Raw genomic sequence first — 25159 nt, forward strand, 5'->3', positions numbered from 1 at the left:
GAGTCAGACCATGAGTAACCCTCGTTTGGTTTGATATTGCATCAGCTGTTGCACACGCATGAAAAAAGGGAAAAAGAAAAACATATGGTGGGAGGAATCTGCAGCGTGGCCATTTGGTCGCCCCGGAATGGAAACTGAATTTCAAATTGGGGTCGTCATCATGTTTCTTTTTTTCTTTTTTTATAGACAGTGACTGGCTGAATAAGACGACCGGCGCTTTGAGTACGGAAATTTGTCAAGGTTTGAATTACGAAGGATTGAATCAATTCAGTGTCAAAAGGCACCTGCAGAACAGTGATCTGTGTAAACAGCACTAGGGGTGTGAAAACTTGTGTGAGCATGTGTTCACCGGCTGAGAGGAGAAACGGCCACAGAGCGCCCGAGACTCTTCAACATGTCAAGGAAATAGTGGACAGGTTGGAGTGGTTAGTAATGTAAAGTTTGAACTATTAACTGGATTGAACAAGTGCATCGAGAATAGAGCCCGAGCGATGTGGATATTTGGGGAACGATACCGATGCCGATTGGAGAGTGAGACATTTCTGATATCGATATATCGGCCGATACATGTATTTTTTCTTCAATGTTGGCAATGATTCCTTGGCTGACGTTATCAAACCCTTGTGATAAAGAAATGTTACTGAGGCTTCATATTTTAGTTTAACCATAAACTTTACTATAAATAACAACAACTATATAGAACATGAAATAAGAGAATAAACTTTTTTTTTTTAAAGTAAAAATAAATGCACATCGTTTCTGCATTCTTCATTATGAAAAATAAAAGTTTTGATATCAGCAAACATAAAAGCAGATACCAATATGTCCGTGAAAGGTTCATACCGGCGGATATTGCACCGATATATATCAGTCGGGTTCTAATGATGAATCACACAACACTATTATTTAAGTGTCAGTCGGTGCACTGGTATTACACATGAATGAACCGCACACAAAAGATCGGACATCTGTATTTCCCACTTCACTGCGCCTTTGTCCACAGAGGATAAAGATGAAATAATATCATATCATATTTTTTTGCAGACTTTCCACATGTAATCAGTTGTTACTGACAGAACTTACTGGCCTCCCAGTTCTGATACCGCTGACACATCCCAGCCTTTCAGGCGATAAATGAATTAACTAATTTGTGGGGGGTTTTGAGCTCCGAGTCTTAAAATAACAGTTCAAGAAATTGTCAGGGATTATCAGAGTGGGAAATTATCAGGATTCATCCAGCCAACAGACACAGTTCAGCCACTCGTCCGGTTTTACATTACCTCCCGTTGTACTCGTGGGATTGTAATCTCACAAGGAAGGAGTGGGCTATTTAATGTGCAAAGTTCAGTTCATTCAGAGGCCTTACGGTCACAGGGATTTCCTCACACTGAGCTCTGAAAATACTCAATTGTGTAATGGTGTTTATTGCCTCGTTGCAAATGTTTGTGTCAGCCACTGAGATTTATTATAATTAAAGTGTTCCGTGTTTTGTTTTTTTAGGGGACCACAAGCCAAAAAGGTTGAGAAACAATAACCTAAAGTTTAACACGTTCACCATGTAAGTCAGCTGCCAGCTCATTATGACCAATATCTGATGAAGACATAAAATCCCCAGAAACTTGAAATGTCGCCTTGAGTCACATGACAGTTGATGGCATTATTTATGTGGCTTGGGACAATAGAGTATACAAAACAGAAAAAGCACATCAAACTGATTCTCAACTTCCTTATCTTTTCTCATCAGGTGACGATGACATGTTAACACTGACCTCTGCCCTCAAAGCCTGACCTGTGATCGGTCAGGGCTTAGAGAGAAAGCACTCGGCGAGAGAAGACCCCCTCCAGCTACGATGTCTGTCCAGGAGGCGTCCGAAAGGCAGACGTCGCCGTTGGCCGTCAAGCCAGAGGCCAAGCAAAGACCCGAGATCCCCCCGAAACCGTCGGCTCCGCCCGGCTCTCCTCCTCTGGGAGACGGAGGCAGCGCCGCGAGCCTCCCCTGTGGGAAAGTCAAAAGGATTGTGAGCAAGTTTAGCAAGCAGGAGTCCGTGTCGAGCGAACCCGAGGAGCGGCCCAGCAACGGTACCTCAGAACTCAAGCGGCTCAGAAGGCCTCCGACGGTAAAGCCCAAACCGTGCCGCACCGGGCTGCGGCTTCAGGCGACGGCAGAGCAGGCTCCTCCGCTGCCTCTGAAGAGGAGCCGCATCCTGCAGAGACAGAGGGAGAGCGAGGGGGGAGACGAGGGCGACGGCAGCGGCGTGGAAGGAGGCCGATCAGGTACAGTGGATTCTAACCTGTTTCTATCTTGGCAAAAAGTTCTGAGCCAATTTGTGCTAAACTTGGTTGAGGGATGGATCAGGGAAGGACACATTCCACTCCAGTATTTAACTTTTGATTCTAAATATGTTTCCACATATTCTATATCTGTTTATGTTCAATGTTTTTGACATGAGATTTTTTTGTCGTCATGTGTGAGAGCGCCTGCCCGCCGACTCGATTTCCTTTGGAATAAGGAAAAAGTCAAATCAAACAGGAAGTTTATTTATCCATTACAAGATCACTGAACATCTTTAAAATATGCTCAGATCGAGACTAGGGGAGTAGTGCAAGAACAAAACGTGTCCCTGTATTCGTCAAGAAATTTAAGACTCACAGACACCAGGCTGAAGGTAGTTCTCGATCAAGATCAGTCCAATTGATGAAACTGACAGAAAAATTGAATTTTACAGTATTGGGAAATTGTTATTTGACGCACACACATAAAAGAGGGGTGTGTAAGCATGACAACACCTTTGCATGTGTGTGTGTGTGTGCATACACTGGTTGGTCATAAAAGTAACACTCACAGCGTCGTCTGGGTGTTTTCAGCAGGCAGGTGTGGTGCCGCGGGGCGGACCTGTCTCCAACAGTCTTTAACTGGTTCTGTCAGTCAGCTGATTACCTGTGCAAACACACGATTGTGTGTGTGTGTGTGTGTGTGTGTGTGTGTGTGTGTGTGTGTGTGTGTGTGTGTGTGTCGGTGTTGTGTATTTCCATCTTTGTGAGGGCCACTTTGACTGTTAGACCTGACGGAGTGAGGGCATGTTGGCCGGTCCTCACTTTGGGACACACCCTCAAAGGGCTGTTTTATACTTAAGGCTTTGTTTTAGGATTACGAGTAGACGACGTGTCTGTTGCCTGGTGATTATACAGCACATGCATAAATCAATATGAATCACTCGGGAGAGTGTTTCGGTTTCAGTCTGTCGAAGAGGGTGAGAAAGTGACATTATATTGGTCGAGTGGGTAAATAGTTCCATCCTCAGTTACACATGCCATCACACTTCCTTGTTTTGGTTCCCTGGTAGAAACAGAAATCATACAAGTAGGCCATTCATTGCCTACATATGGATTGGGAATATTATCATTATTGGTGATTAGGGCTGTTAAAAACTGTTATATTCACTGTTGTAATAAATTACTCATTTAGACTATGAAATGAAATAAAAATGTAATTTAAATTGCATTTTTGTTTTGTTTCAACAACAATCCAAAAATGCACAATTTCATTGAAATAAAACAGAAAGGCAGCACATCCTAATTTTTGAGAAGCTGCATCCAGATACTGTTTTGCGTTTGCAAATCTGGTTTGGATATTTATTTAACTATATTTGTTTGTAAGTTTTGAAAGCACTCAAACATGGAACTGCAGGACTATCGCATAATGAAGAGGGTGTAGCTAAAGCATGTGATAAACTTCGACATTAAAAAGTAAATAAGAGGAACAATGTCTTGGTAAGCTGACCCGCAGCTCTCTTTACTGTTTTTGTTTAGATGCTATCTGTTCTGTGTTAGGTGGAAACAAGAGTGTTTCAAAAGACTTTTGGGGCCCCCAGGCAAAAGGGGCCTGCGGGGCCCTACATTGAAACCAAACTAAAACAACCCCACCACTCCATCATACAAATGCATGTAGAAATGTCGTTGTTTGTTTTCAAAGAAGCCTCTAAGGCAGCATCCCCATCGCTTCATTTCCGCTTCAAAAAGTCTGGAGACTAGGTGGTCATGTAAAATACGTTTACAGGTTTGGACGGAGATTCACAATGATAAGGAGCTGAAGCGTCTGGAGAGAGATTGTTTTTCCCTCCTGTGGAATCAGATGTTCTCTGGGGGCCCCCTCTCATCTTGGGGCCCCTGGCTGTTGCCTGCTTTTCCCTACCCTGTTGCCCTGCGTTATTCTGACTTTTTACTCCCTGAACCTTTTAACCATCCTCCTAATCCTTCTCTCTCATTCTTCCACCTCCTCCATTTCCTCTCGTGATGATCCAAACTTTCCATGAATTTTTAAAGACACCACTCACGCACTGCATGGTGATGAACTGCTGACTTGACAGTCCAGCATGTGCCACGATAGCAGATGGAGGGAGAAAAAAAAAAGGCTCTTAATCAAAGTGAGCTGCCATGTCTGGGGGGGACACACATTCACGCCATCAGAGAGGAATAGAAAGAATATTAAAGATGTTACCTTTTCATTAAACATTTCAATTCAGCCAATGTGTGTTGCCTCCTTTTTGACACAGCGCCGGACGGAAAGGAAGTGGAGTTTCAGCTGATCGGAGGAGGCGAAGCCGAGGCGGAACACAGTCCAGACTCCCCCCTCAGTCCGTGCTGCGGCCCAGGCTGCAGCTGCGTGTGCCATCGCCAGCGGCCTGGCATGAAACTGATATGGGTGCCGGTGGACGTGGAAGATGGTGGGCAGGAGGTCGGCGGTGGAGGGGAGGACGAGAGCGACGTGGAAGAGCAGGACGGGGAAGATTGGGAGGAGTATGAGGAGGTGGAGCCAGGAGGGGCAGGGGAAAGCGAGGATGGGTTTTCTGAGGGCGATGACAACGAGGCGTCTAAACAAGACAAGTCGAAGTTCAACCAGTCTTTGGATGTTTTGATCTCTGAGGGTTACAGGAGGCGGTCGGACCCCGGGCCTCACAGTGTCCTCGCCTCTCTCACCGTCACTCGCTCCCAGTCGCCCCCTGTTCCCCCGAAACGATCTAAGTCACCCCCAGTCCACCACACGCCCCCGCAAAGCGATGAAGACAATATTTACGAGGCCACACTTCCAATGGTCGACCCTGCTCTTAAAAAGACCACGCCTCTGTGCAAGGAACTGGATATTCCTCTAATCAAGGTGCGCAAACCGGCCCTTCGGTCTAAACTGTCGTACAGCACCTCGGACCCGACATCCGAGTTTCAGACGAACGACGGACCCTTGGCAAGGCCGGACAATGTGCCGCCCGCCATCCCGCCGAGGATGCCTGTGATTCCAGACGTCCGCAGCCTCACGCCGGTGCACAGAGCCGGCATTCCCCTCCCGCAGCCCACCCTGGAGGAGTGGCGCGCCCTGCGACCTTCGTCACCAAGCAGCTCCACTGCCAGCGGGCTGAGCCCCCAACGAGCCATCACTCCACCCCCAGCCACCCTCCTCGTACCGCACAGACCCCCTCCTCCTCCACCAAAGACGGATCCTCGGAGGCTCAGCAGCGCCTCACTACAGTCCCTCGCACCGAAAAAAGGTTTTTACCGAAAATAACTAAAACAGTATTAACTTTGCCTGAGATGACTATTTCACAAACTGTTAATTTTCTGTGTTATTTAAAACAAACCATTTACATTGTGTTTTTAGAGGGAGAGGAGAACGGAGGAAAAGAGGGAGAAAAAGAGGCCTCAGTGGAAGAACTGTGAGTTTTACCTCCAGCCGAAATGATTCTACTACTGTCTAAGTTTTCAAAATCTGAAAAACGCCTATGGGTCTGAAAACATAGAACACATAACAACCTGTAAACATAAATGACCTACAACATTTCACACAGTAACATTTTCCATCAAGTACCATGAACGCAGGCACTGTAGTTTACTATAAAAATAACGCGCGCGCACACACAGTCTTGCTCTGAGAAAAACATAGTATGTTTAATGTGTATTAATCCACAGTAAGTAAAATGTCCCCCATCATTTCCTTAATTTACATACAAACAGCTGTTTTAGAAAATGATTAAGCCTTTTAAAAAATCATAGCAGCATGTTTGTGTGTGCGCGCGTGTAGGAATAAATAACGGTGTCATTCACTGTTATGTTGGTGGCAGTTTGGTTCCGTATCACACTGGTTGATCCCTTTTGTCCCCTTCCCATATTTCCTGTGTCAGGAGGGAGTCTTCGTTCAGCTGGGAGTCCCGCCTGCAGGACGGTAAGACTGACGCCAGCGAAAGCATCACTTGTAATGTCAGCGAATGCATCTTTTTATAATTTGTTGAATTGGGATTTCTTTGCACACTTTGAGCCAATGTTTATCGTCAGCTAATCATTTAATGTACATCTTACAGCTATGTCCCAATTCTCCACGGCATAGTTTAAATATATACAATGGACCTTCTGCTGGTAATTGTGTACACAGGTTTCACCATTAGAAGTAAACCAGTAACTCAGTGTGCAATGCAATATTTAACTCGCTGGTCCAGTTCAGAGTCAAACTGTATCGTGAATTGAGGACAACATGTGTACTGGTTACTTACAATACAATACAACTTCTCGTTTCCCTCAGAGCCTCTGTACCAAACGTACCGTGCCACCGTCATCAACAAAGAAATCCGACGACAGACAGTCTGCCGAAACATCAGTAAGACTAGTGTGGACTATGCGATGGACTTGACCGCCCGTCGCGCTGGGGCCGGCAGCGGTGCTGCCGTTGGAAACGGACCCCCCAGGGGCAGCCCCGTGGCCACGCCCGCCCAGAGCACCCTGTGGCAGGACCTCCCAGATGTACGTGACAGCAGGGTGCTGGAGCAGCTCACCCCTGAGCAGTGCAAGTACCAGGAGGTGAGAGGTTTAAAGGGGCAGGAGACGAGGGGGGGGGCTAATGCGTGGAGCAGAGATCACAAAGACAAATCAATGAGGCCAGGAGGAGTGATATTGGAGACGCAGTATCCAGTTATAAATCACAAGTTAAAGTAATAATGTGATGTTTTTTTATATGAATTAGGGTCCATTCTCCCTCACTGTATCACTCACTGCTGTAGCATTATATTGATTTACTCGATATGAAGTTCATGAAAGCTTTTACAGTCACAGTTTTTCAACATCTGATCTACGGGGCCCTGGAATGGACATGGAGGGGAAATAAATTTTTTTTTTTTTTTAAAAGAGATGTACTTTTGCGGGATCTCGCAAACCGAATCTAATGTAGACTGAAATAATTAGAAAAGTATTTTGTAAAGTCTATCCTTTGCTCATTTATGTGCAGAATGGGACACACCACAGCAGCATTTTAAGGCCGACGTTAATTCTTTGTGCGTATGTGTATTGTTTTCCTGGCAGAGTATGTTTGAGGTTTTGACGTCAGAGGCCTCTTACCTCCGATCCCTGCGCGTCCTGATCGAACACTTCCTGGACAGCCGGGAGCTGGAGGACACGATGATCATCAGGGACAAGAAAACTCTCTTCTCCAACATCCTGAGGGTGCAAGAGGTCAGCGAGAGGTGAGAAATGGCAGATGGAAGGACGAAGGGAGTTCATTTGGGGTATGCTACAAATCATGTGCTGACTTAAGGGCGCGTGTTGGTCAAAGGAAGTTTTGGGTCTTTTATCGAAAGCTTTGCTCTCTGACTCCACAGGTTCTTGAAAGACTTGGAGGACCGCATATTCGAGGACCTGGTCTTCCCGGACATCTGTGACATTATCCATTATCACGCCCAGCACAAGTTCCCCGCCTACATCGACTACGTTCGCAACCAGATCTACCAAGAAAAGATCTTCACTACACTCATGTAAGGAGCAGCAGCCTCAACCAGTTGCTCTCATGGAATTTAGTTGCGGATGTGAAGCAAAGACATGATGGAACTAAAATTCTCTCTTCTTTTTTTTTTTTTAAACTCTGCTCACTAGTTTCAGATTTCAAAGATGAATCTCTATTGCATGAGAACGGGAACGATACAGCTTCAGTGCATGCCATTGATTGGTGGACGTGCGCAGACTTAACCGTGTGCAATTGTGTGTGTCTGCAGGAAGAACAACGTGCAGTTTGCTGCAGTCATCACTCGTCTCCAAGAGTTGCCTCAGTGCCAGCGGCTGCCCTTCATGTCCTTTTTGCTGCTGCCCTTCCAGCGCATAACGCGCATCAAAATGCTCACTGAGGTATAGACCATTACAAAAAGACAATGTTTCAAGCGCTTTTCGGATATTAACGTAAAAGAAACAACAACATGATCATATAGATTTTTTGTTTTTTGAGGGTAAAAAAAAGATAATGCCGGCCAGTGTCATGGAAATGTGACTGGAGCGTGACTACAATGCAGTTAGCCTTTGCAACCTTTAAATACTTTCCGCCAGTGTCCAAACAGAATTCCACAGTGCATCTCGTATACTTGACCCTGAGCTATTGAAAGGCAGCAGTCGGAGTCCATCACGGTGTGTTGCTGCGTGGAATGTCCATTCCAGCATAATCTTCCCCGCTCACGCCCGTCACTGCCTCTTGACCGATTAGCAAACACACTCTTGCACACCTTGTCTCAACCTTATGACCCTTTTTTTCTTTTTTTTTAAGATTTTGATGGAAAAATGCCTCACATTGTTGCTGTTTGTCCATTGCAGAAATGGAAAATTGTTGTTTGTCTTTGCAGAACATCCTGAAGAGAACAAAGGAGGGGACGAAAGAAGAGGAGACCGCCTCCAAGGCTTTGGCCTCCATGTCGAAGGTAATTGTCCCTCACTCCTCACCGTCCCCCCTTTCTGCAGGTCCATATATTTGAATAATCGAGCGCCTCACATGCCTCTGGAAATTTGACGTCAGCCATTGTCTCCATGGAGGATTTCCTATTATGAGCTCTGCAGTGACAGTGAGTCATACGTGTCAGAGAGGACAATGGCAGTTAGTGTCGAGTTCTGTTTTGTTTTTTTTCGTCAGTGGAATAAACCTGATACTCCCAAAGAGACACAGCCAGTCTTATGTAAAGGCAGCTGAAGGGGAACATGAGGTGTGGAAGGATAATAAATCTCTTGACTCATGAGATGATTTTTTTGGAAAATGTTCTTTCTTTTTCAAAAAAAAAAAAAAAAAAGATCATTGACGAGTGCAACACTCAGGTGGGAAAGATGAGACAGGTGGAGGAGCTGATCCATGTCTCTCAAACGCTGGAGTTCGACAAGCTCAAGGTAAACTCAGGCAACAGTAAACGTGACTTTGAGCCCCTTGGACATTCATTCAGAAAAAGTAGTAAGTGCTTCTGTCCTTGCCTTTTTTACCTCTTCGTGTCAGGCCATCCCGATCATCTCTCAGAATCGGTTTCTGGAGAAGAAGGGAGAGCTGCAGGAAATGTCCAAAGGAGGAACTATCTTCAACATGAGGGCCAAGTTCACTCCTGTCAACCTCTTCCTCTTCAACGATCTGCTCCTCATCGCTTCCAAGAAGGGGTGAGACAGAATCGACTGTTACTAGTGATTAGGAAAAAAAAGACACCACCCACCACGGAAAGTTATAAACATTTTCAGTTCTTGATTCTTGATAGTTCTATCGAATTGACAATAAATCAACGTTTATTCTTACGATTACATGAACCATAACCATACGATTTTTGGGCTTTTTTAAAGACACTCTTTTTTCAGGTCTTTACAGACGTCATTTCTCAAAATATGAATCTGTAAGTGAAGCAAACATTGATTCAATCCATCTCCTCTAAAAGTTCAGCAGAAAAGCTAGTGCCAAACACCGTCTTGATTAACAAATGGGAGGTGGAGTGGCCTGTAGACTCATCTCACTATCCAGCCGGATGTTATGTTGTATTGACACTGTCAAAATGAGACCAACAGTCTGTTTTAACTAGCCGTCCCAAATGCCACTTCAACAACGCTCACCGCAAACAAAATCACAACTCTTCAACTGGGAATTAAATGACTCCACACTTCCTCAAAGGGAACGTGAAGTAGTTTATGACAAGAATTGAGGGGAAGAGAGGAGCACAATTAGAATATGCCATCAGTGCCACAGAAGAAATATAAAAAACAAATGCTGCCTGCATGTTAATGAATGCTATGCATTTAGTCACACCACCTTTCATTAAGTCCTGATAAATAAGTAAAAATTTACACGAAAACAACAACTTACCCCTCTTTTTCTTGCAACAGTGCGGAGCGCTTTGTGGTTCTCGACCACGCCCATCGCTCTCTGGTGCAGGTGCAGCCCCTGGATGAAGGTGGGAGCGGCGGCGGCCCCTACGAGCACTGCTTCAACCTCACCCTGCTGGAAAACCATCAGGGGCGCATGATGGAGCGACTGTTCAAAGCTCCCTCCCAGTGAGTTGTCGGACAAGAGGGACGCAGCATGCAAAGTGTTGTCAGGCATTTTGAGGCATGAGGTCACAAATATTCTATCAACAGGTCAGACATGCACAGGTGGATGGCGGCTTTCCCCAACCCCACAATCCCAGCCACAGATGAAGACGAAGTGATTTATGACGATTGGGGTGAGGAAAACAAGAAGATAAAATAATATAGTATAAGTAAAAGCAGAAGAGAAGCAAAATGGGGGAGAGGAGAGAAAGTGTTTGATTGCAATTTTCACCTCTGACGAAATAATGTTTGAATGACGAAGACGTTCAGCTGGTGCACTCAAACTAGTTTGTGTGTGTGTGTGTGTGTGTGTGTGTGTGTCTCTCTCAGACTGTCCTCAGGTGCAGTGTGTGGAGCAGTACACTGCCCAGCAGGCAGACGAGCTCACCCTGGAGCCCACTGAGATTGTCAACGTCATCCGCAAAACCAACGAGGGTGAGAACGTGCGGGGGAATCCCCAGACAGCCTTTGTTTGTTGACTTAGACTAAATGTGAAATGGGGTAGGACAGGATTCCTAATATAATATAAAAAATGTTATGAATTTTGCATCGTTAACATGACTCCCCCCTCCACTCTGCTCGTTTATACACCCCGATCCTCATAACTGCGTCAATCCTCAACCTTACACCTTAGCAGTTTATTGATTTGTTTTGACTTTCTTGCATGAACAATACAGAAGCCTCCAATCTTCCCCTATTTGTTGTTCTCCTCCCTTCCCCTGCCCCCCTTTTTTTTTTATCCTCGCAGGCTGGTACGAAGGGAACCGTCTGTCAGACGGTCAGAAGGGCTGGTTCCCCGTGGGAAACGTCATAGAGATCACCAACGAGCACGTGAGGAGGCGAAACCTCCGAGAACGCTACAGGGTTATTCAGGCTGCGAGTGTGGTTTCCTTTTCCAACAGCAAGATCCGCACCACTATTTAGAGTCGGTGGATCCAAGTCGTTTACATTTAACCTTTTTTTTTTTTTTTAAAAGAACTTTATATGGACACGCTGTACAAAGACTATTCTGGGGGCTTTATTGGTTTAACTGTCAGGAAATGAAAGCTAAAAGGAGAACAGCGATAATCACGAGACGCCATAACAGAGCTGCGATCATCACCTTATTTATACTACTGGAGTGTGTGTGCGTTTAAGCAGCAGGGATAGTGGCTCATTTACTGATGCTCAAAGAAACTATGTGGTATGCGCATGTTTGCATTCAACAACAGAGACCAGCGTCTTCGCAGCACCGCAGCTGGAGAGTTCCTCGTACCGACGCCCTGCATTATCGTCTCCTCACGCGCACAAAAAAAAAAAAACGCCACATCGACGTCATAGTAATCATTCTTGCTATAGCCCGGCCAGACCGCACAAACCTGCTCGGGAGGAAAAGAGACGAGGCGTTCCTGCAAACGCCTCTCCCGGTCAAAGTCGTCACACATGCACACTCGAGTTAAATCCTCTCATTCCTGCCACGCACAACAACCTGCCGAGTGGAACGCAAGATGCGACACGCATTACTGGTTAAAGATTGACTGACCGAAAAAGGAATCGCTCTCACCAGAAGACAATCCTATAGAGAATCTAGTCAGTGATTTCCATAAACCGAAACAGCCCGAGGGATCGACTAAAAGAGCGGTGGGAATGCATGTTTACGCCGTTTCAGGAGCCGTTGCTGTTGTAGCTCGTGTCACTAGCCAATCGTGGAATAATACTGTAGCTCCCCCTGGAGCACGTCGTCAGTGAAGAGTTTTGTATTATTTATGGATCGACTGTAAAATGTACAATATGTTGTAAATAATGAGTGGGGGATTTTTTTCCCCCTACGAAAACACAAGTTGTGCTTTTAATAAAACCTTTTCAGCTACAGCAGGTTGATTGTTTTCTAAGTAACGGGCTCAAGAATGGATCGTTTTGGGGTTTTTTCGGTTTTTTAATGAACACTGATAGAAAATGACGAGGCATATGTGCAATACTAGATACGTGGAAACACTGTTTTCGTTTTCACTCAAGTGGGGAAATAAATTTGCGTCCTAGAAAAATAAAGGATTGTGAGTGAGGTACATTTACTTTTTTCCCTGAACAAACGCAGCAAAAAACAAATGGCCAAGAGTCAAAAATTGTGCTCAGCTATAGTTTACATAATGAGGCAGATGCTGTAAAATCTTTAAAAAAAAGAATCACACCCAGTCACGGAGACCCTCAGGTTTGAGACCATCACTGCGGGATATTCAAAGTCCCCCTGTCTCCAAAGCTAAGGAGTGCACGCACAGCATCCCCCTCCATATCTGAGAGCACTTGTCCGCTCGCCTCTGAAAACTCTCCAGAGACACTCTGGTCCTCGACAGAACTGAAACCCCCGCGGCCTGCTGCTCCGTTCTGACTCGCACGAGTAAACCGGATGTGGCCAGTGCCACTTGGAGTAGAATCGGTGGATCGCAATGCGGTTAAAGTCTCAGTCCCTGGCTGGGTTTCATTGCTCATTGCCAATTCCTTGTTATCCCAGTGTGGTCGACGATAAGGAAGCGTTACTGCCGATTCCTGGTGGAACCGGGCCCAGATTCTGTCCTCCCCCCTGACAATGGAGCAACTCAAAAGGGTGTCGGCTGCTTCAAGCTCCTCAACCGACCAGCATTTCCCCTGTTGCGACTGATTCCCCAAAATGGCTGTCCTGGGCCGTTGCCCACCACTAAAGAAGGGTTTGTACAATTCCTCTGCTATAGTAGAAACTGTAGGGCTAGGGTGACTTTGGTAAAAACAGGCGTTCACGTTCACCGGTGCAGCAGCGAGGGTCTCGTCACTTTCTCCAGACTGGTGCAGTTTCAGGAGGTTAGTGATGGCCTGGTCCTCCTCCCAGGTGAGCTGCAGAATGGCCCGGCTCGGCTGCGCCGACGAGCGAATGTGGTTCAGTCTCCAGTCGGTGCTGCCCAGGTCTCTAGTGGGGTGGGAGCCAGATCTGAACGGGTCAGGACGGCTCGGCGGGGCCAGACAGGCGGACATGACTGGTGGTGGAGTGTTGAGCCGGAAAAATTCGAAAACCTGAAGGGAGAGAAATGGTGTAAGCGACGAAAAAGCAGAAAGTACATTCAAAAGTAAATAGTGCAGTCTCCATAGGGAGATCAAAATACACAACAACAAAAAAACTCATACTTCTGAGACAAAGTTTGGAATAAATTTCTGTAATCAAGCAAATGAGTAGATCTCTGTGAGGTCAGGTGCACTCAGAAGAGAGTTGTGCGTAACAAGGACAAACTATAACTATAACAAAATTGACATGGAAACACAGATTCAATATCTCATGATTTGTATACACCCGTCGCTCATTTCCACTTCCCAGATCCTGGTGGTGTTCTTTATACTTCTCGTCCTGCCCGTTGTTCAAGGATTCTTGGCGCTCACGCAAAAAAAAATTGGAAACATCACCGGTCGCTGATATCGTTCGCCTGAACTGAAATATGGATGTACTGTCTGATGCTACGGCAAATCCTGACCAAATTCTCAATATCCTCCCAATCCCCTGGTTTACAGTCTTAGCTCCGTCCGACGGGACTCATTTAATCTCCTCGTCTGTCTGATCCCTTCCATGAGCTCTGCGTGCTCTCATAAAAAAAAAAAAAAACATGTTCATGGTGGTTCATTTTCATCATCCAGGGGCTAGTGTTTGAATGCATTGGTAACCTTGGCAACCTTTTTGTGGATGAGGGGCACTGGGCAACACTTGCCTCAAAATCACTGCTTATGTTGGGGATCCTCCTCCCACAGCTCATGGTGGGGTCAGTGTAGAAGATCTCCTCCGGGGTGATGGGCTGCACTGCAGATTTGGGGGTTGCAAATTGACAGGTTTGAGGGTTTCTCTCAAGTGGATGGAAAGCTTTTCGACACGGGGGGGGGTTAAAAGTCAACTCACGTGCTGGGACGTCGCAGGCCCTCTGCTGTCGCGCGAAGCCCGCGGCGACGCACAGGGGCATGAGGGAGGGGTGGCGCACGGTCCTGGTGGAGAACGGGGGCACGACGGCCTGCCCGGGCCCCTGTGTGACGAGACGCACGGGAAATATCTTCGAGAATTTAAAAATAAATTTTAAAAAATTTTAAAAAAGGGAAAATTAAGAGTCTGTTTTGCTGACAACTAGCGTCTTCAAAAGTGACATTTTTTATATTTTCAAAAATATATATATATGTAGAAAACTCACGGCAAAAGGTTCTTCTCCGAGGTTCATGGCTGACGTTCCTGTTCAACTTTGCAGCTCGGACAGAGTTAAAAAGCCGAAAATAAACTTCTGCTCGTCGATACCTGCTGGAGTGGGACCACCGTGACTGTCGCCCCCTGCTGGTCGACTGAGGAGACCCTCGCGACGAATGCACAGTTTACCCGTCGCGGCTCCTCGGGGGAGAAGAACAGTTATATATACATATATATATGATGACAATTAAACACCTGCGATTACGTGTGTGTGTATCAACTGACTGGATACAGTGCAATTTCGTTCGGGTTATTCATCTCGACTCCTCTGATGATCAAAGCATCAAAGAAGCCTTGAAACTGCTTCGCCTCGGAACAAATTGACAGCCAATCGGAGCTCCGTCTCTAGCAGAGTCGGCCTTTTTCGACCAATCAGAGCCGTTGATAGCAGCGCTCCGCTGTATCTGCACGTGACATAAGTCAATTCGAGTTGATTGTCATATGCACAGTAAGGAAACATGTTTCCCTGTATAATGCAAGTCTTCCTTTGCTGTCCACGGAATGCCAGATAATGAAAAATCTACAACATACACAAAATAAAACAATTTCTACGTAATCTACAATATATACAAAATACAACTATTCTAAAAGGCAGCATGTGAAAAATACAGCAACAATAGTTGCAAATGTAAACAGTGCAAGTTATGCATGTGCATAGAATGTAAACAGTCGAGCACAGTTGTACAAGGTCGACCATGATTATGAACTCCTATCTGCTGTTTAGGAGTCTGATGGCAGTAGGAAATAAAGAATTCTTTAGTCTGGTGGTCTTGCATTTAACACCTCCGTACCTCTGGCCTGAGGGTAGAAGTGTGAACAGTCCATACTCACGAGTGCACTGGTTAGCAGACTCGGCATTTCCCTCATAATCCTGCATTCTCCCAATAGTGGTGCAAACTGCACCAGGTCCCGTCAATTAAAGCAATTAAGACATTTGGCCACAAAACACAATGTCCAGAGCCTGCACGGTCAAGTGAAAATGTTATCACGTAGTTTAAGGCCAGATATTTAACCTTAATCTCTTCCAGACTGAAGGTATTCATCCAAAATATCCTGCTTTGAGTAAGTGTTCATTTACACTTGATATTCTTAAAGTTACCTCAATGCTTCAGTCAAAAAATAAATCCATGAATGTCCAAGTGATTATTGTCTACAAATCCATATGAAAGACACAAGTACAGCATTTAAGAAAAGTTTATTCAATTACAAATTCTCCTATACATTTTTTTTCCTTCAAATGTTGGCAGCATTTACACTGGTTTGCAAGGTTTCTCCAGCTCCTGTGAAAAAATGTCAAAGATTAAGTAACTTAAGACCGTAGCCCTATAAAATAATAAAAGTTAGAGTTTACCTTTTATCATGCCACGAAATCTATTAAATGCAGGCACTTTGACGTAGCGAGCAGGGGGGTGGAAAGCAGGCTGGAAAGCTACAGGCGTTGGGTTTGGTGTTTTTGTAGCAGGTGTGGTTTGAAGCACCTGCTTGGTGGTGGGGACCTGTGGACCTGGTGCACCTAGTGCATAAAACCAAAGAAAAACCAAGCAAATGTTCAAAATAAAAAAAGATGGGATGAATAACTAACCAAGTCCAGCAGGCGCTCCACCCATCTACTATACCTGCTGTGGATGGCATAGTGTGGATGATGCTGCCGATGCCAGCTGAGTCAGACTCAAACCTGTACGTCGAGAAGAGGCGATGGAGTCCGGCCAGGGGATATGTACACTGCACCGTCACCCTGTAAGACAAGATCAATTTACTGCCATGGAGCCGTTCAAGAAACACTTTTGTTCTAGAACACCATCAGTTGCAGGAAACTTAAAAAAGGGAGCAGTGGTGATATTCACCTGTCAGTAATTTCTTCAGAGGCAGCTTTGCTCACACTGTGGTGTTTCTTGCTGTACAAAATCTCATTTTGATAGGTCACAGTTTCCTTGCCAAGCTTAAAAAAAAAATGTTTAAAAAAAAAAGCAGATGGAAATAAAAAAAATATATATTCACTAGTATTTGTTCAATCATTAAATTTGAGTTTACAGGCAGGATTAAAGTTTTGTTGCCGGAGTTATGCATTGGTCAAACTGGCATGAACTACCTTGACTGTGGATCCACAGCTGTTGAGTAGGAAAGAGAAGAGAGCACTGGTGTCATCGGCTTCTTTGGGGCCACAGTACATGTTGATGAGGTTGGTCCTAGCAGGGCTTCCTCCACTTGGGATGGCCAGAGACAAGTTCGCCACCACAGTCATCCTGCCATCAGTCGAACACACTGCAGAGGTAAATTAAAAATAGTCAACGATATGTTAAACCCACAAATCATAAAAAGCTTGTTTGTTAACCTACAACAGGACAGTCTTACCAATAAGTTCAGTACTAGTGAATGGACAAGTCTTGACAGCTGAACTCTGGACCTCTGATGTTTCATGATCCCTCACAAGGATCTCAAATGTACCAAGGAACCCCTTCAAAGCGAAGTCCTGCAAATGCAGTTACATTATTGATCTCCACATCAACATTTGCTCATGCAGATCCAAACCAAAAGTAACTTTCCTCATTCTACCTTGTATTCATATCCATATGTGAAGAGGGGCACCTCAAGCAACAGACTCTGGCTATCGTTGCTCATGATGTAGCCGTGCTGGGCTGCCAGCTCTGGCGTCAGCAGTTCAGAGCCGATATTAATGTACCACATGTAATCGAAAGGCCGGTGGTCCAGTTTGAAGCGGATGCCAGACTCCGAACAGACTGCACCAAACTCTGGAGGAGCTGTTAAATACAGAATAATTAATAACTCAAATTGTTTGAGTCGGCCCGACTAAGTATAAACACAAGCTATGTGACTTACAGACATCAGTTAGTGCCATGACGGATGCCAGATGGTAATAAGGCTCATTTTCAGGTAGAATTGTTAGTGTGTAGTTGATGTCCAGCGTGTGCTTCATGGATTCATCTTCTTTGGAGAACTAGGACAGTACATATAACTACTGATGTCATCTGGGAGATGGCATCTTATCAAAGACCATTTAAACAAATACAAACAAATATCAAAGACCATTTACCTGATGTATGATGTACGAGTCATTGAAAGGCACCTTCAGCGTGTAGCCATGGGTGTTGTTGGGATGAACAACTTTTGTGACAGCGCAGCCGCTTGCATTTGTAAAGGGAACTGAAAACTCTTGTCCGTTCAGCTGAACAGCAGCCAGCTCAATGTCTTCAGGGATATCGCCAAGGTAGATGGTGAACATTTGCTCTTCAAGAATGGTTCTGTTAACAGTGAAAACAGGGCGCAGCAGCAGGGGAGTGGCCAGTGTCCTGTGTAACCTCATTCTGGTCTCTGCATCATCCTCATCCACCAGGGTTTGCTCCAAGTAGAGATTAAAGATGTAAAATTCTCGGAGACCCCCAGTCACAAAGCTCTGCAAGATAACTTGTGTTAGACTGTAGAACACAACAGTCCTTTGTTGATGCCAACATCTTGTTTTAATATGAAATTTTGACTCAAAAGTTGCTTTTCACATTAAAGGTTCAGTGCTGAAACAAGTCAATTGTCAGAAAAACTGCACAGCAAATATTTTACCCACACTGCAAAAGGTGTTCTTAAAGCAATTGTGCTTTCTAGCCCGGCATTCAATTCTTTTAGTAGTCTGATGTTTTCTGGTGACTAGAAAAACATGGCAATAAATAATAATCTGATGTTTTTATTGTTTTAATGTGTTTAACTCGAATTTATGATTATTTAGTTTAATTTCAGATTGCCAAGGCTAATACCTGCCTACCTACCCTCAAAGACAGCCATCTTATGTCAGTGTTTTCTGACCTTTCTGTATCCTCCTTCAGCGTTATAGGGGATGCTGATCTCAACTGTAGCGTTGTGCCTCTCCACAATGTAGCCTCTCTCCTCTGCAACTGGCTGCTCCAAGAGTTCACCATTCAGTCCCAGTGTGACCCGTGTTTCGTTCAAACCAGACACCAGCGGGTGCAGCACCTCAGGAGTCTGCCACTTCATGTATCCATGGTCATCATATGATCCTTCGTCTGTTTACAAGAGGAATAGTGTTACAAGTACACTTGATGATAAATTAAAAATTGGCTATAGGAAAACTGACTAATACTGACGCATGGAGCAAGCAGCCACAAGGTCGACCATGAGGACAACCCAGCTTTGTCTGGAGAACAGAGTTGCATGGACCACCTCTACTGGAACACCATTCACCTGCAGAGAGTCTCAAGTCAAGACCTGGATTGGACTTAATGCTTTACAAGACACATCATGCATCGGCTGTTTACCTCCTCGCTGAAGGAGTCTGCTTGTCCATAAGGTGTACGAAATACAAGTCTTCTGTCCGTCAGGTCAAACACATAGCGCTGATTACGAGCTTCAGAGAGGTTCATGGGTATCAACTTCTCCCCCGCTCTCTGAAACATCACCTGCCAGTCTGAAGTAGCTGATGCTTGGTCCTGGAATATCATTAAAAAAAAATGGCTGCTAGAGGGCAACAAATTCAACATGAGTGGTATGCAACAGTGATTTCACGTACAGATTTATCAGCAATTGAGTCGTCTCCATTTGTTCCAGATGGACAGGCCACCTCACTCCTCACGGACACCTACAGAGAAATCATGATTAGTCAACATCTAAATCCATTAAGTAAAATATCCCAAAATATAGCCAAGCTTACTTCCATGTAGTTGGTCTCACAGGTAACCTCTCTGGGAGACCAAGGGAGGGAGGGAGAACAGGTCTTGTTCAAGGCATAGGTGATCTCCTTCCCTTCATGGTTTGCAATCAGGTTGAAGTTAAATGTGAACACTTCGTCATCCTAAGAAAACCAGCAGGATATGGTGTATTCAGATACAAGTACTGGGAGGAGGACGGTCAATTGTCAGACCACAGAAGGCCTGCACATGTTTCATGTGTGTTTGTACGCACGTTGTTGTCAGCGTGACAGCTGAGGTAAGAGGCTCGGAGCTCCACGTGGCCTGGAAGAGGGAGAACACTTACAGTGTAGCCACACTCAGCTGAATACTGCTCAGTGATGGGGTACACGCCTGTTCCATCTGGAAGACAAATATTATAATAGTATAAAGGCTGCACAGCACTTAATAGGTCCATTCTTGCAAAGTGAAGTTATTTTAGGACTGAAACAATTAGCAAAAGGTTCTCTAGTACCACGGTGTATAGGTTTGTCACTTTAGCTAGAGATTGCTGTAATGTGCTTTATTTAATGGGTGCTAGTCAAAATTGTCATGTGAAATATGGTTTTATGAAAGTCATTTAGCTCCCTGCCGCAGACGGTTGCTTGCCTTATAGTTGTAGGTGTTAATGCTGTGCAGAACTCACCGACGGCCTCAAAGCGGGGTTCCTCTCCAGTGAAGGAAAGATCAACAGCTATCATGAAGTAGCGATCATAACACTCCATTTGATGAACTCCTGTATGAACAAAACAAGTTGAGCTCTTAACGGTCGCCTACTAAATTCTTAGAAGCCCGTAAACAATAATTGTTGTCACCTTCAGGAACATTTTCAGATTTTGCAGGGAACCATGCAAACTGGAGTACGGCCACGCTGTAAGACACAAGAGCATATCACTTCCATGCAAAAAAGGAAAAAGAAAAGTCTGTCCAAATCACGAATGGTAGCGCGTTAATTTGCCACAAAACCAACTTACCAAAAGCAAACCCCAAAAGCCATAGCCGCTGATGTGTTAGCAGTGTCTAAAGCTAGCCTCGCTGCTAGCAAACTACACCTGCTGAACACCAAACGCTAAAGCGAACCTCTTGCTGGATATTTCCTGGCCGCACTGGCAACATGTGGCGCTGTCTCCTTCACCAGCTTTTATAAGTTCACCTCTTGACCTCATGAGGTCGGAAGGGGGCGTTAACTCCAACCTCACCAGCTGCGGGTGATTGGAGAATCACTGTGATTGCTAATGAGCCACACATGTGGCTGCATCGCCTGAGGGCCTCTGGGTAATTGGCGGTTGAATGAACTGACGTATAAAAGCTGGCGAAGGAGACTCTGCCACCGTGTCCAGGATTGATCGAGGTTCAATTTAGCTTGTGTTGGTTAAGCAGGTGTAGTTTGCTAGCAACGTGGGCTAGCAGTTAGACACTGCCAGCACATCAGTAACCATGGCTTTTGGGTTTTGCCTTTGGTAAGGTGCTTTGCTTGTGTTTTTACAAGCAGTCGATTGGCACCTTGCTTGCCATTTATTGATACATGTTTTTGGTTTTTTTTACAGTTTAGCCCTACTCCTGTCTGTGTGGTCGACTATAATTTGTGATCAGATTCCTAACGGTAAGAATAAGTCTTCAAATGCACCAGTCTGCAGCCGTAAGCATGCTCTCAAGCTCTTTTGGTTTCAAATTGTTTGGATACAGGATTTCATCATATGGAGTGTCGTGATCGTTACTTCATGATAGCTGTTGATCTCTCCTTTGCTGGGAATGAACCTCGCTTTGAGGCTGTCGGTGAGTCCTGCGCAGCTTTATTAACCCCCACAGCAGGAAATCATGAGTATTTCGTGTTTCACTTAAGTGTGCAAGAACAGCAAAGATGGGGACATGTTGCACTTCACTCTAATGTGACTCTCTTTCAGATGGAACAGGCGTGTACCCAATTACAAAACAGTATGCAGCTGTGTGTGGATACACAGTCAGTGTTCTCCCTCTACAGGGCCAAGTGGAGCTCCGAGCCTCTTACTTCAGCTGTCACACTGACAACAAAGTACGAAACAAATGGAAAATTATACGTGTCGCATCTGTGGCATACTCCTCCAGTCTCTTGGATTTTCCCTTCTTGCATCTGTTTCTGTACAATGCCATTTTCTACATCTTTCAGGACGATGAAGTGTTCTCATTTAACTTCAACCTGCTGACAAACCATGATGGAATGGAGGTCACTTATGGTTTGAACAAGACCTGTTCTCCCTCTCTCCCCTGGTCTCCAAGAGAGGTTACATGTGAGATGAACTACATGGAAGTATGTCTTAATGCATTTAATATTTATAAGTGAGAAAAATATCCCAGCTGCTTTCTAACCCTGAATCCTCTACAGGTGTCTGTGAGGAGTGATGTGGCGTGTCCAACTGGGACTAGGAGAGACGACTGGAATGCTGCTGCCCAAACTGTATGTTGACCTTGCAGTCTTGGAAATGGGACTCAACTTTTCATTGGCTTTTTTAAAAAATTGTGGTGCTCTCAATTTCTTCCCAGGCATATACTTCAGCCACCTCAGACTGGCAAGTGATGTTTCAGACTGCAGAGGAGCAGTTGATGCCCATGGACCTCTCTGACGCTCACAAGCAGGGCTATGTGTTTGACCTGACAGATGGAAGACTTGTATTTCGTACACCCTATGGTCAACCTGACTCATTTAGCGCTGAGGTAAATGTCATCTAGTTAATAGTATTTCAAAACATTCACACACCCAATTTCTGTCATCTTGGACAGAACTTGACTCCACCTTGTAAAGCATTTCGTCCAAACCAGGTCTTGACTCTCTCTCCAGGTGAATGGTGTTCCAGTAGAGGTGGTCCATGCAACGCTGTTCTCCAGACAAAGCTGGGTTGTCCTGATGGTCGACCTCGTGGCTGCTTGCTCCATGTGTCAGTATTACAACCTTTGGTTTCCCACTGCCAGTCGTTCATTTATCAACATGTGTACTTGTAACATTACTCTTCTTGTAAACAGATGAAAGATCATATGATGACCATGGATACATGATGTGGGAGACTCCTGAGGTGCTTCACCCGCTGGTGTCTGGTCTGCACGACACGCATGTCAACATTGGTGTCAATGGTGAACTTGTGGAGGAGCCAGTTGCAGAGGAGAGAGGCTACATTGTGGCGAAGCACAACTCCACACTCAGAATCAGCATCCCCTATAATGCTGAAGGAGCATATAGGAAGGTTAGATGTAGACATGCAAAATCAGTTATGGTATTAATTCAGACATGCAGTGTTTCTTAAAAAATGTACTTTATTGCAGAGCGTCGTGAATGGTGACCTCTACGAGTACTACATCTTTCATCTCTATTTGGAGCAAATCTCAATGGATGGGGATCATGTTGACACCAGACTTCGCTTACACAGGACACTAGCAACTCCTCTGCTGCAACGCCCTGTCTTTACAGAGAACAGTAAGTATACATTGACCCTGTTCACCTGTATTGATTCAAACATGATCTGACTGGCTTCTCATTTCAGGAACCGTTCCTGAGGAACGGACGTTCACAGTCTACCTGGGAAATGTCCCTGAGGATGTCAAGCTTTCAGGTGGTGAATTGAATGAACACAAATGTGCAGTTCCATTTACAAATGCGAGTGGCCACACCTTCGCAAAAGTTGCTTATCCCAACAACACCCATGGCTACATTCTGAAGGTGCCTTTCGATGACCCTGTTGTCATACAGCAGGTAAGGTCTTTTGTGTGAGCAATACTTATAAACCTCAGGCTGGTTTATAAAAAACTATTAATCATTTATTTTGTGTTTTTCTAGTTCTCCAAAGAAGATGAATCCATGAAGCACATGCTGGACATCAACTACACACTCACAGTTCTGCCTGAAAATGAGTCTTATTACCATCTGGCATCCGTCATGGCACTCACAGATGTCTGTAAGTCACAGAGCTTGTGTTTATACTTGGTCAGGCCAACTCAAATATTGAGCTATTAATTATTCTGTATCTAACAGCGCCTCCAGAGTTTGATGCAGTCTGTTCAGAGTCTGGCATCCGCTTCAAACTGGACCACCGGCCTTATGATTACATGTGGTACATTAGCATCGGTTCGGACCTGCTGACGCCAGAGCTGGCAGCCCAGCACGGCTACATCATGAGCAACAATAGCAGGAGTCTGTTGCTTGAGGTGCCCCTCTTCACATTTGGATATGAATACAAGGTAGTATGTGGAAAATGACTTGAGCATGAACTTGTACTGCAGTGCCAGTTGTTTTGAACATTGAAAGCTACAAATAAGCTATGTTTTGCAGGACATTTCTCTGAAAGGATTCATTGGTACATTTGAGATCCTTATTCGAGATCATGAAAAATCAGAGGTCCAGAGATCAACTATCAAGACTTGTCAATTCGCTTCTACAGAGTTAATTAGTAAGAACATCCTATATTTTACTGTGAAAGTGGGTGACTTATGTGGTTGACACGTGGTAACACATCTCTCTGCAGTGTGTTCAACTGATGGCAGGATGACTGTGGTGGCTGACTTGTCTCTGGCAAACCCAAGTGGACGTATCCCCGCTAGAACCAACCTCAACGACAAATACTGTGGACCCAAAGAAGCAGACGACACCAGAGCTCTCTTCTCGTTCCCACTCAACAGCTGTGGATCCATAATAAAGGTAGTACTAATCTCTACCTAAACTGTTTTACTCATTACATTCATACATAACATTGTTCCTGCACTCTTTCCAGCTCGGCAAGGAATATGTAACTTATGAAAACGAGATTCTCTTCAGCAAAAACCATGCTCTTAAAAACCCATTGGCTTCCAGCAGTGAGATTGATGGGTATGAAGCTCCACCCTCAAATTTAATTCAGTTATTACCCTTCACTAAGCCACTCTAGCTTAGCTAAAACTGTCTTCTCCTACAGGGTTAAAATGCAGTGTACGTATCCCCTGGAAGGGCTCCATCGTCTCTTCTCAGCGTACAGGTTTGAGTCTGATGCAGTTGGGGTCGGCCGCATTGTACACCCTGCACATTCAACCAAAGGTAGGTGGCTAGTCAGACTGTATACTGTAAATCTCCCTCAACATCTTATTTGCTGACCAATTTGGTTGTCATAATGTACTCTAGAACTACAGAGACCCATGGAATTCATTGCAGTGCTTCAAACTCCAATGCCTGCTACCAGACGTACAAGACCAGTTTTGGTAAAGCCTGGTTACCGCGGCAATGTTCAGCATATCAAAGTACCCAGATATTTAATGAATCCCTCAAAAGGTTTGTAATTGCTTTCAATATTTGACTAGTTTTAAATTAAGTCTGTTCTAATAATTTTCATCTCTTTACAGGAGTTGCAGGATCATCATAAATCATGGACTTGAATTTTAAATGTATTTCTCAATAAACTAGTCTTTAAAAAAAACAAACTCCAAACTGCTTTGTCTTTGATGAGCAACACTACTTGCCTTGAAGCTGATATTGACCCAAAATGCAAAAGGAAGTAGTTGAAAGTTCCCTTTGTATCAGAGCAACGCTAATTGAATGTTGTAATGGCTTATTAAAAATGATTATTAGGTTTCTTTTTGTACTGACATTCTATATCTCTTTGGGATGGTTCAGCTGACTGGTTTCTTTAATTTCATAGGCCTTGCATATGCACAGATGCCACCAATTGTATTACAATGTTATTAAAGTAGCAGAGTAAAGTGTGCCACGTAATTACTCCTAAACTGTTAGGGCAGAAATTCAATCTAAAAAGATATCAATCCTTCATCTTGATTACATGTTTGGCATCTATAAATGGGACCAGGCCCATTTATGCCTTAAGCACAGCAAGATAATTAATGCACAGGTTCCTGGTGAAACTTTACCAATTATCTACAAAAGCATCTTGCAAAATGTACTGCAGCTTGG

At 44.7% G+C, this 25159-nt stretch overlaps 5 protein-coding genes across 7 annotated transcripts in view; 2 read left to right on the top strand and 3 right to left on the bottom strand.

Moving 5' to 3' along the window:
* hdlbpb (high density lipoprotein binding protein b) overlaps positions 1–2211 on the bottom strand; it is a 22106-nt gene extending 19895 nt beyond the window's left edge. The window contains exons 1-2 of the mRNA XM_035647425.2: positions 2084–2211; positions 1770–1996 (exon numbers count right to left, since the gene is read on the bottom strand). The gene's annotated coding sequence lies outside the window, so the exon portion shown is untranslated. The remainder of the gene's footprint in view (positions 1–1769; positions 1997–2083) is intronic.
* Positions 1–12195, top strand: part of arhgef15b (Rho guanine nucleotide exchange factor 15b) — a 14765-nt gene extending 2570 nt beyond the window's left edge. Inside the window, exons 2-17 of one of the 2 annotated variants that reach the window (XM_035647458.2) lie at positions 1501–1558; positions 1745–2274; positions 4554–5540; positions 5651–5705; positions 6171–6211; positions 6566–6840; positions 7339–7499; positions 7635–7787; positions 8025–8154; positions 8640–8714; positions 9079–9171; positions 9275–9429; positions 10141–10308; positions 10393–10478; positions 10675–10779; positions 11093–12195. In XM_035647458.2, the coding sequence (XP_035503351.2) occupies positions 1851–2274; positions 4554–5540; positions 5651–5705; positions 6171–6211; positions 6566–6840; positions 7339–7499; positions 7635–7787; positions 8025–8154; positions 8640–8714; positions 9079–9171; positions 9275–9429; positions 10141–10308; positions 10393–10478; positions 10675–10779; positions 11093–11268 (3084 nt within the window). In that variant the 5' untranslated portion in view covers positions 1501–1558; positions 1745–1850 and the 3' untranslated portion in view covers positions 11269–12195. The remainder of the gene's footprint in view (positions 1–1500; positions 1559–1744; positions 2275–4553; positions 5541–5650; positions 5706–6170; positions 6212–6565; positions 6841–7338; positions 7500–7634; positions 7788–8024; positions 8155–8639; positions 8715–9078; positions 9172–9274; positions 9430–10140; positions 10309–10392; positions 10479–10674; positions 10780–11092) is intronic. The other variant, XM_035647449.2, reaches the window with a different exon arrangement.
* A 43-nt stretch (positions 12196–12238) lies between these two features.
* Positions 12239–14809, bottom strand: LOC118318137. Of its 2 annotated transcripts, none has more exons than XM_035647499.2 (4): positions 14517–14809; positions 14234–14381; positions 14049–14137; positions 12239–13365 (listed from the first exon to the last, which is right to left on the bottom strand). In XM_035647499.2, the coding sequence occupies exons 1-4, from the start codon at positions 14541–14543 to the stop codon at positions 12544–12546; spliced, it is 1086 nt and encodes a 361-aa protein (XP_035503392.2). In that variant the 5' UTR covers positions 14544–14809; the 3' UTR covers positions 12239–12543. The 2 variants fall into 2 exon arrangements, with proteins under 2 accessions (XP_035503392.2, XP_035503401.2); XM_035647508.2 differs by having other exon boundaries at positions 14234–14354; positions 14517–14807.
* Positions 14810–15742: 933 nt separating this feature from the next.
* Positions 15743–20384, bottom strand: LOC118318118. Its single transcript, XM_035647470.2, has 18 exons — positions 20232–20384; positions 20073–20128; positions 19904–19993; positions 19493–19620; positions 19242–19382; positions 19101–19169; positions 18850–19020; positions 18679–18775; positions 18380–18597; positions 17619–17978; positions 17405–17522; positions 17120–17325; positions 16919–17036; positions 16656–16828; positions 16411–16505; positions 16183–16301; positions 15918–16079; positions 15743–15846 (listed from the first exon to the last, which is right to left on the bottom strand). The coding sequence occupies exons 1-18, from the start codon at positions 20252–20254 to the stop codon at positions 15800–15802; spliced, it is 2391 nt and encodes a 796-aa protein (XP_035503363.2). The 5' UTR covers positions 20255–20384; the 3' UTR covers positions 15743–15799.
* A 166-nt stretch (positions 20385–20550) lies between these two features.
* On the top strand, positions 20551–24731 carry LOC118318124. The gene is made up of 19 exons (XM_035647479.2): positions 20551–20717; positions 20805–20860; positions 20944–21033; positions 21162–21289; positions 21404–21544; positions 21620–21691; positions 21778–21948; positions 22073–22169; positions 22255–22472; positions 22552–22702; positions 22770–22978; positions 23063–23180; positions 23258–23463; positions 23555–23672; positions 23748–23920; positions 23994–24088; positions 24174–24292; positions 24377–24523; positions 24595–24731. The coding sequence occupies exons 1-19, from the start codon at positions 20695–20697 to the stop codon at positions 24612–24614; spliced, it is 2352 nt and encodes a 783-aa protein (XP_035503372.2). The 5' UTR covers positions 20551–20694; the 3' UTR covers positions 24615–24731.
* Positions 24732–25159: the final 428 nt, after the last annotated feature.

The sequence above is a fragment of the Scophthalmus maximus genome, chromosome 12 (genome assembly GCF_022379125.1).
Source record: "Scophthalmus maximus strain ysfricsl-2021 chromosome 12, ASM2237912v1, whole genome shotgun sequence".
In the NCBI taxonomy this organism is placed as follows: domain Eukaryota; kingdom Metazoa; phylum Chordata; class Actinopteri; order Pleuronectiformes; family Scophthalmidae; genus Scophthalmus; species Scophthalmus maximus.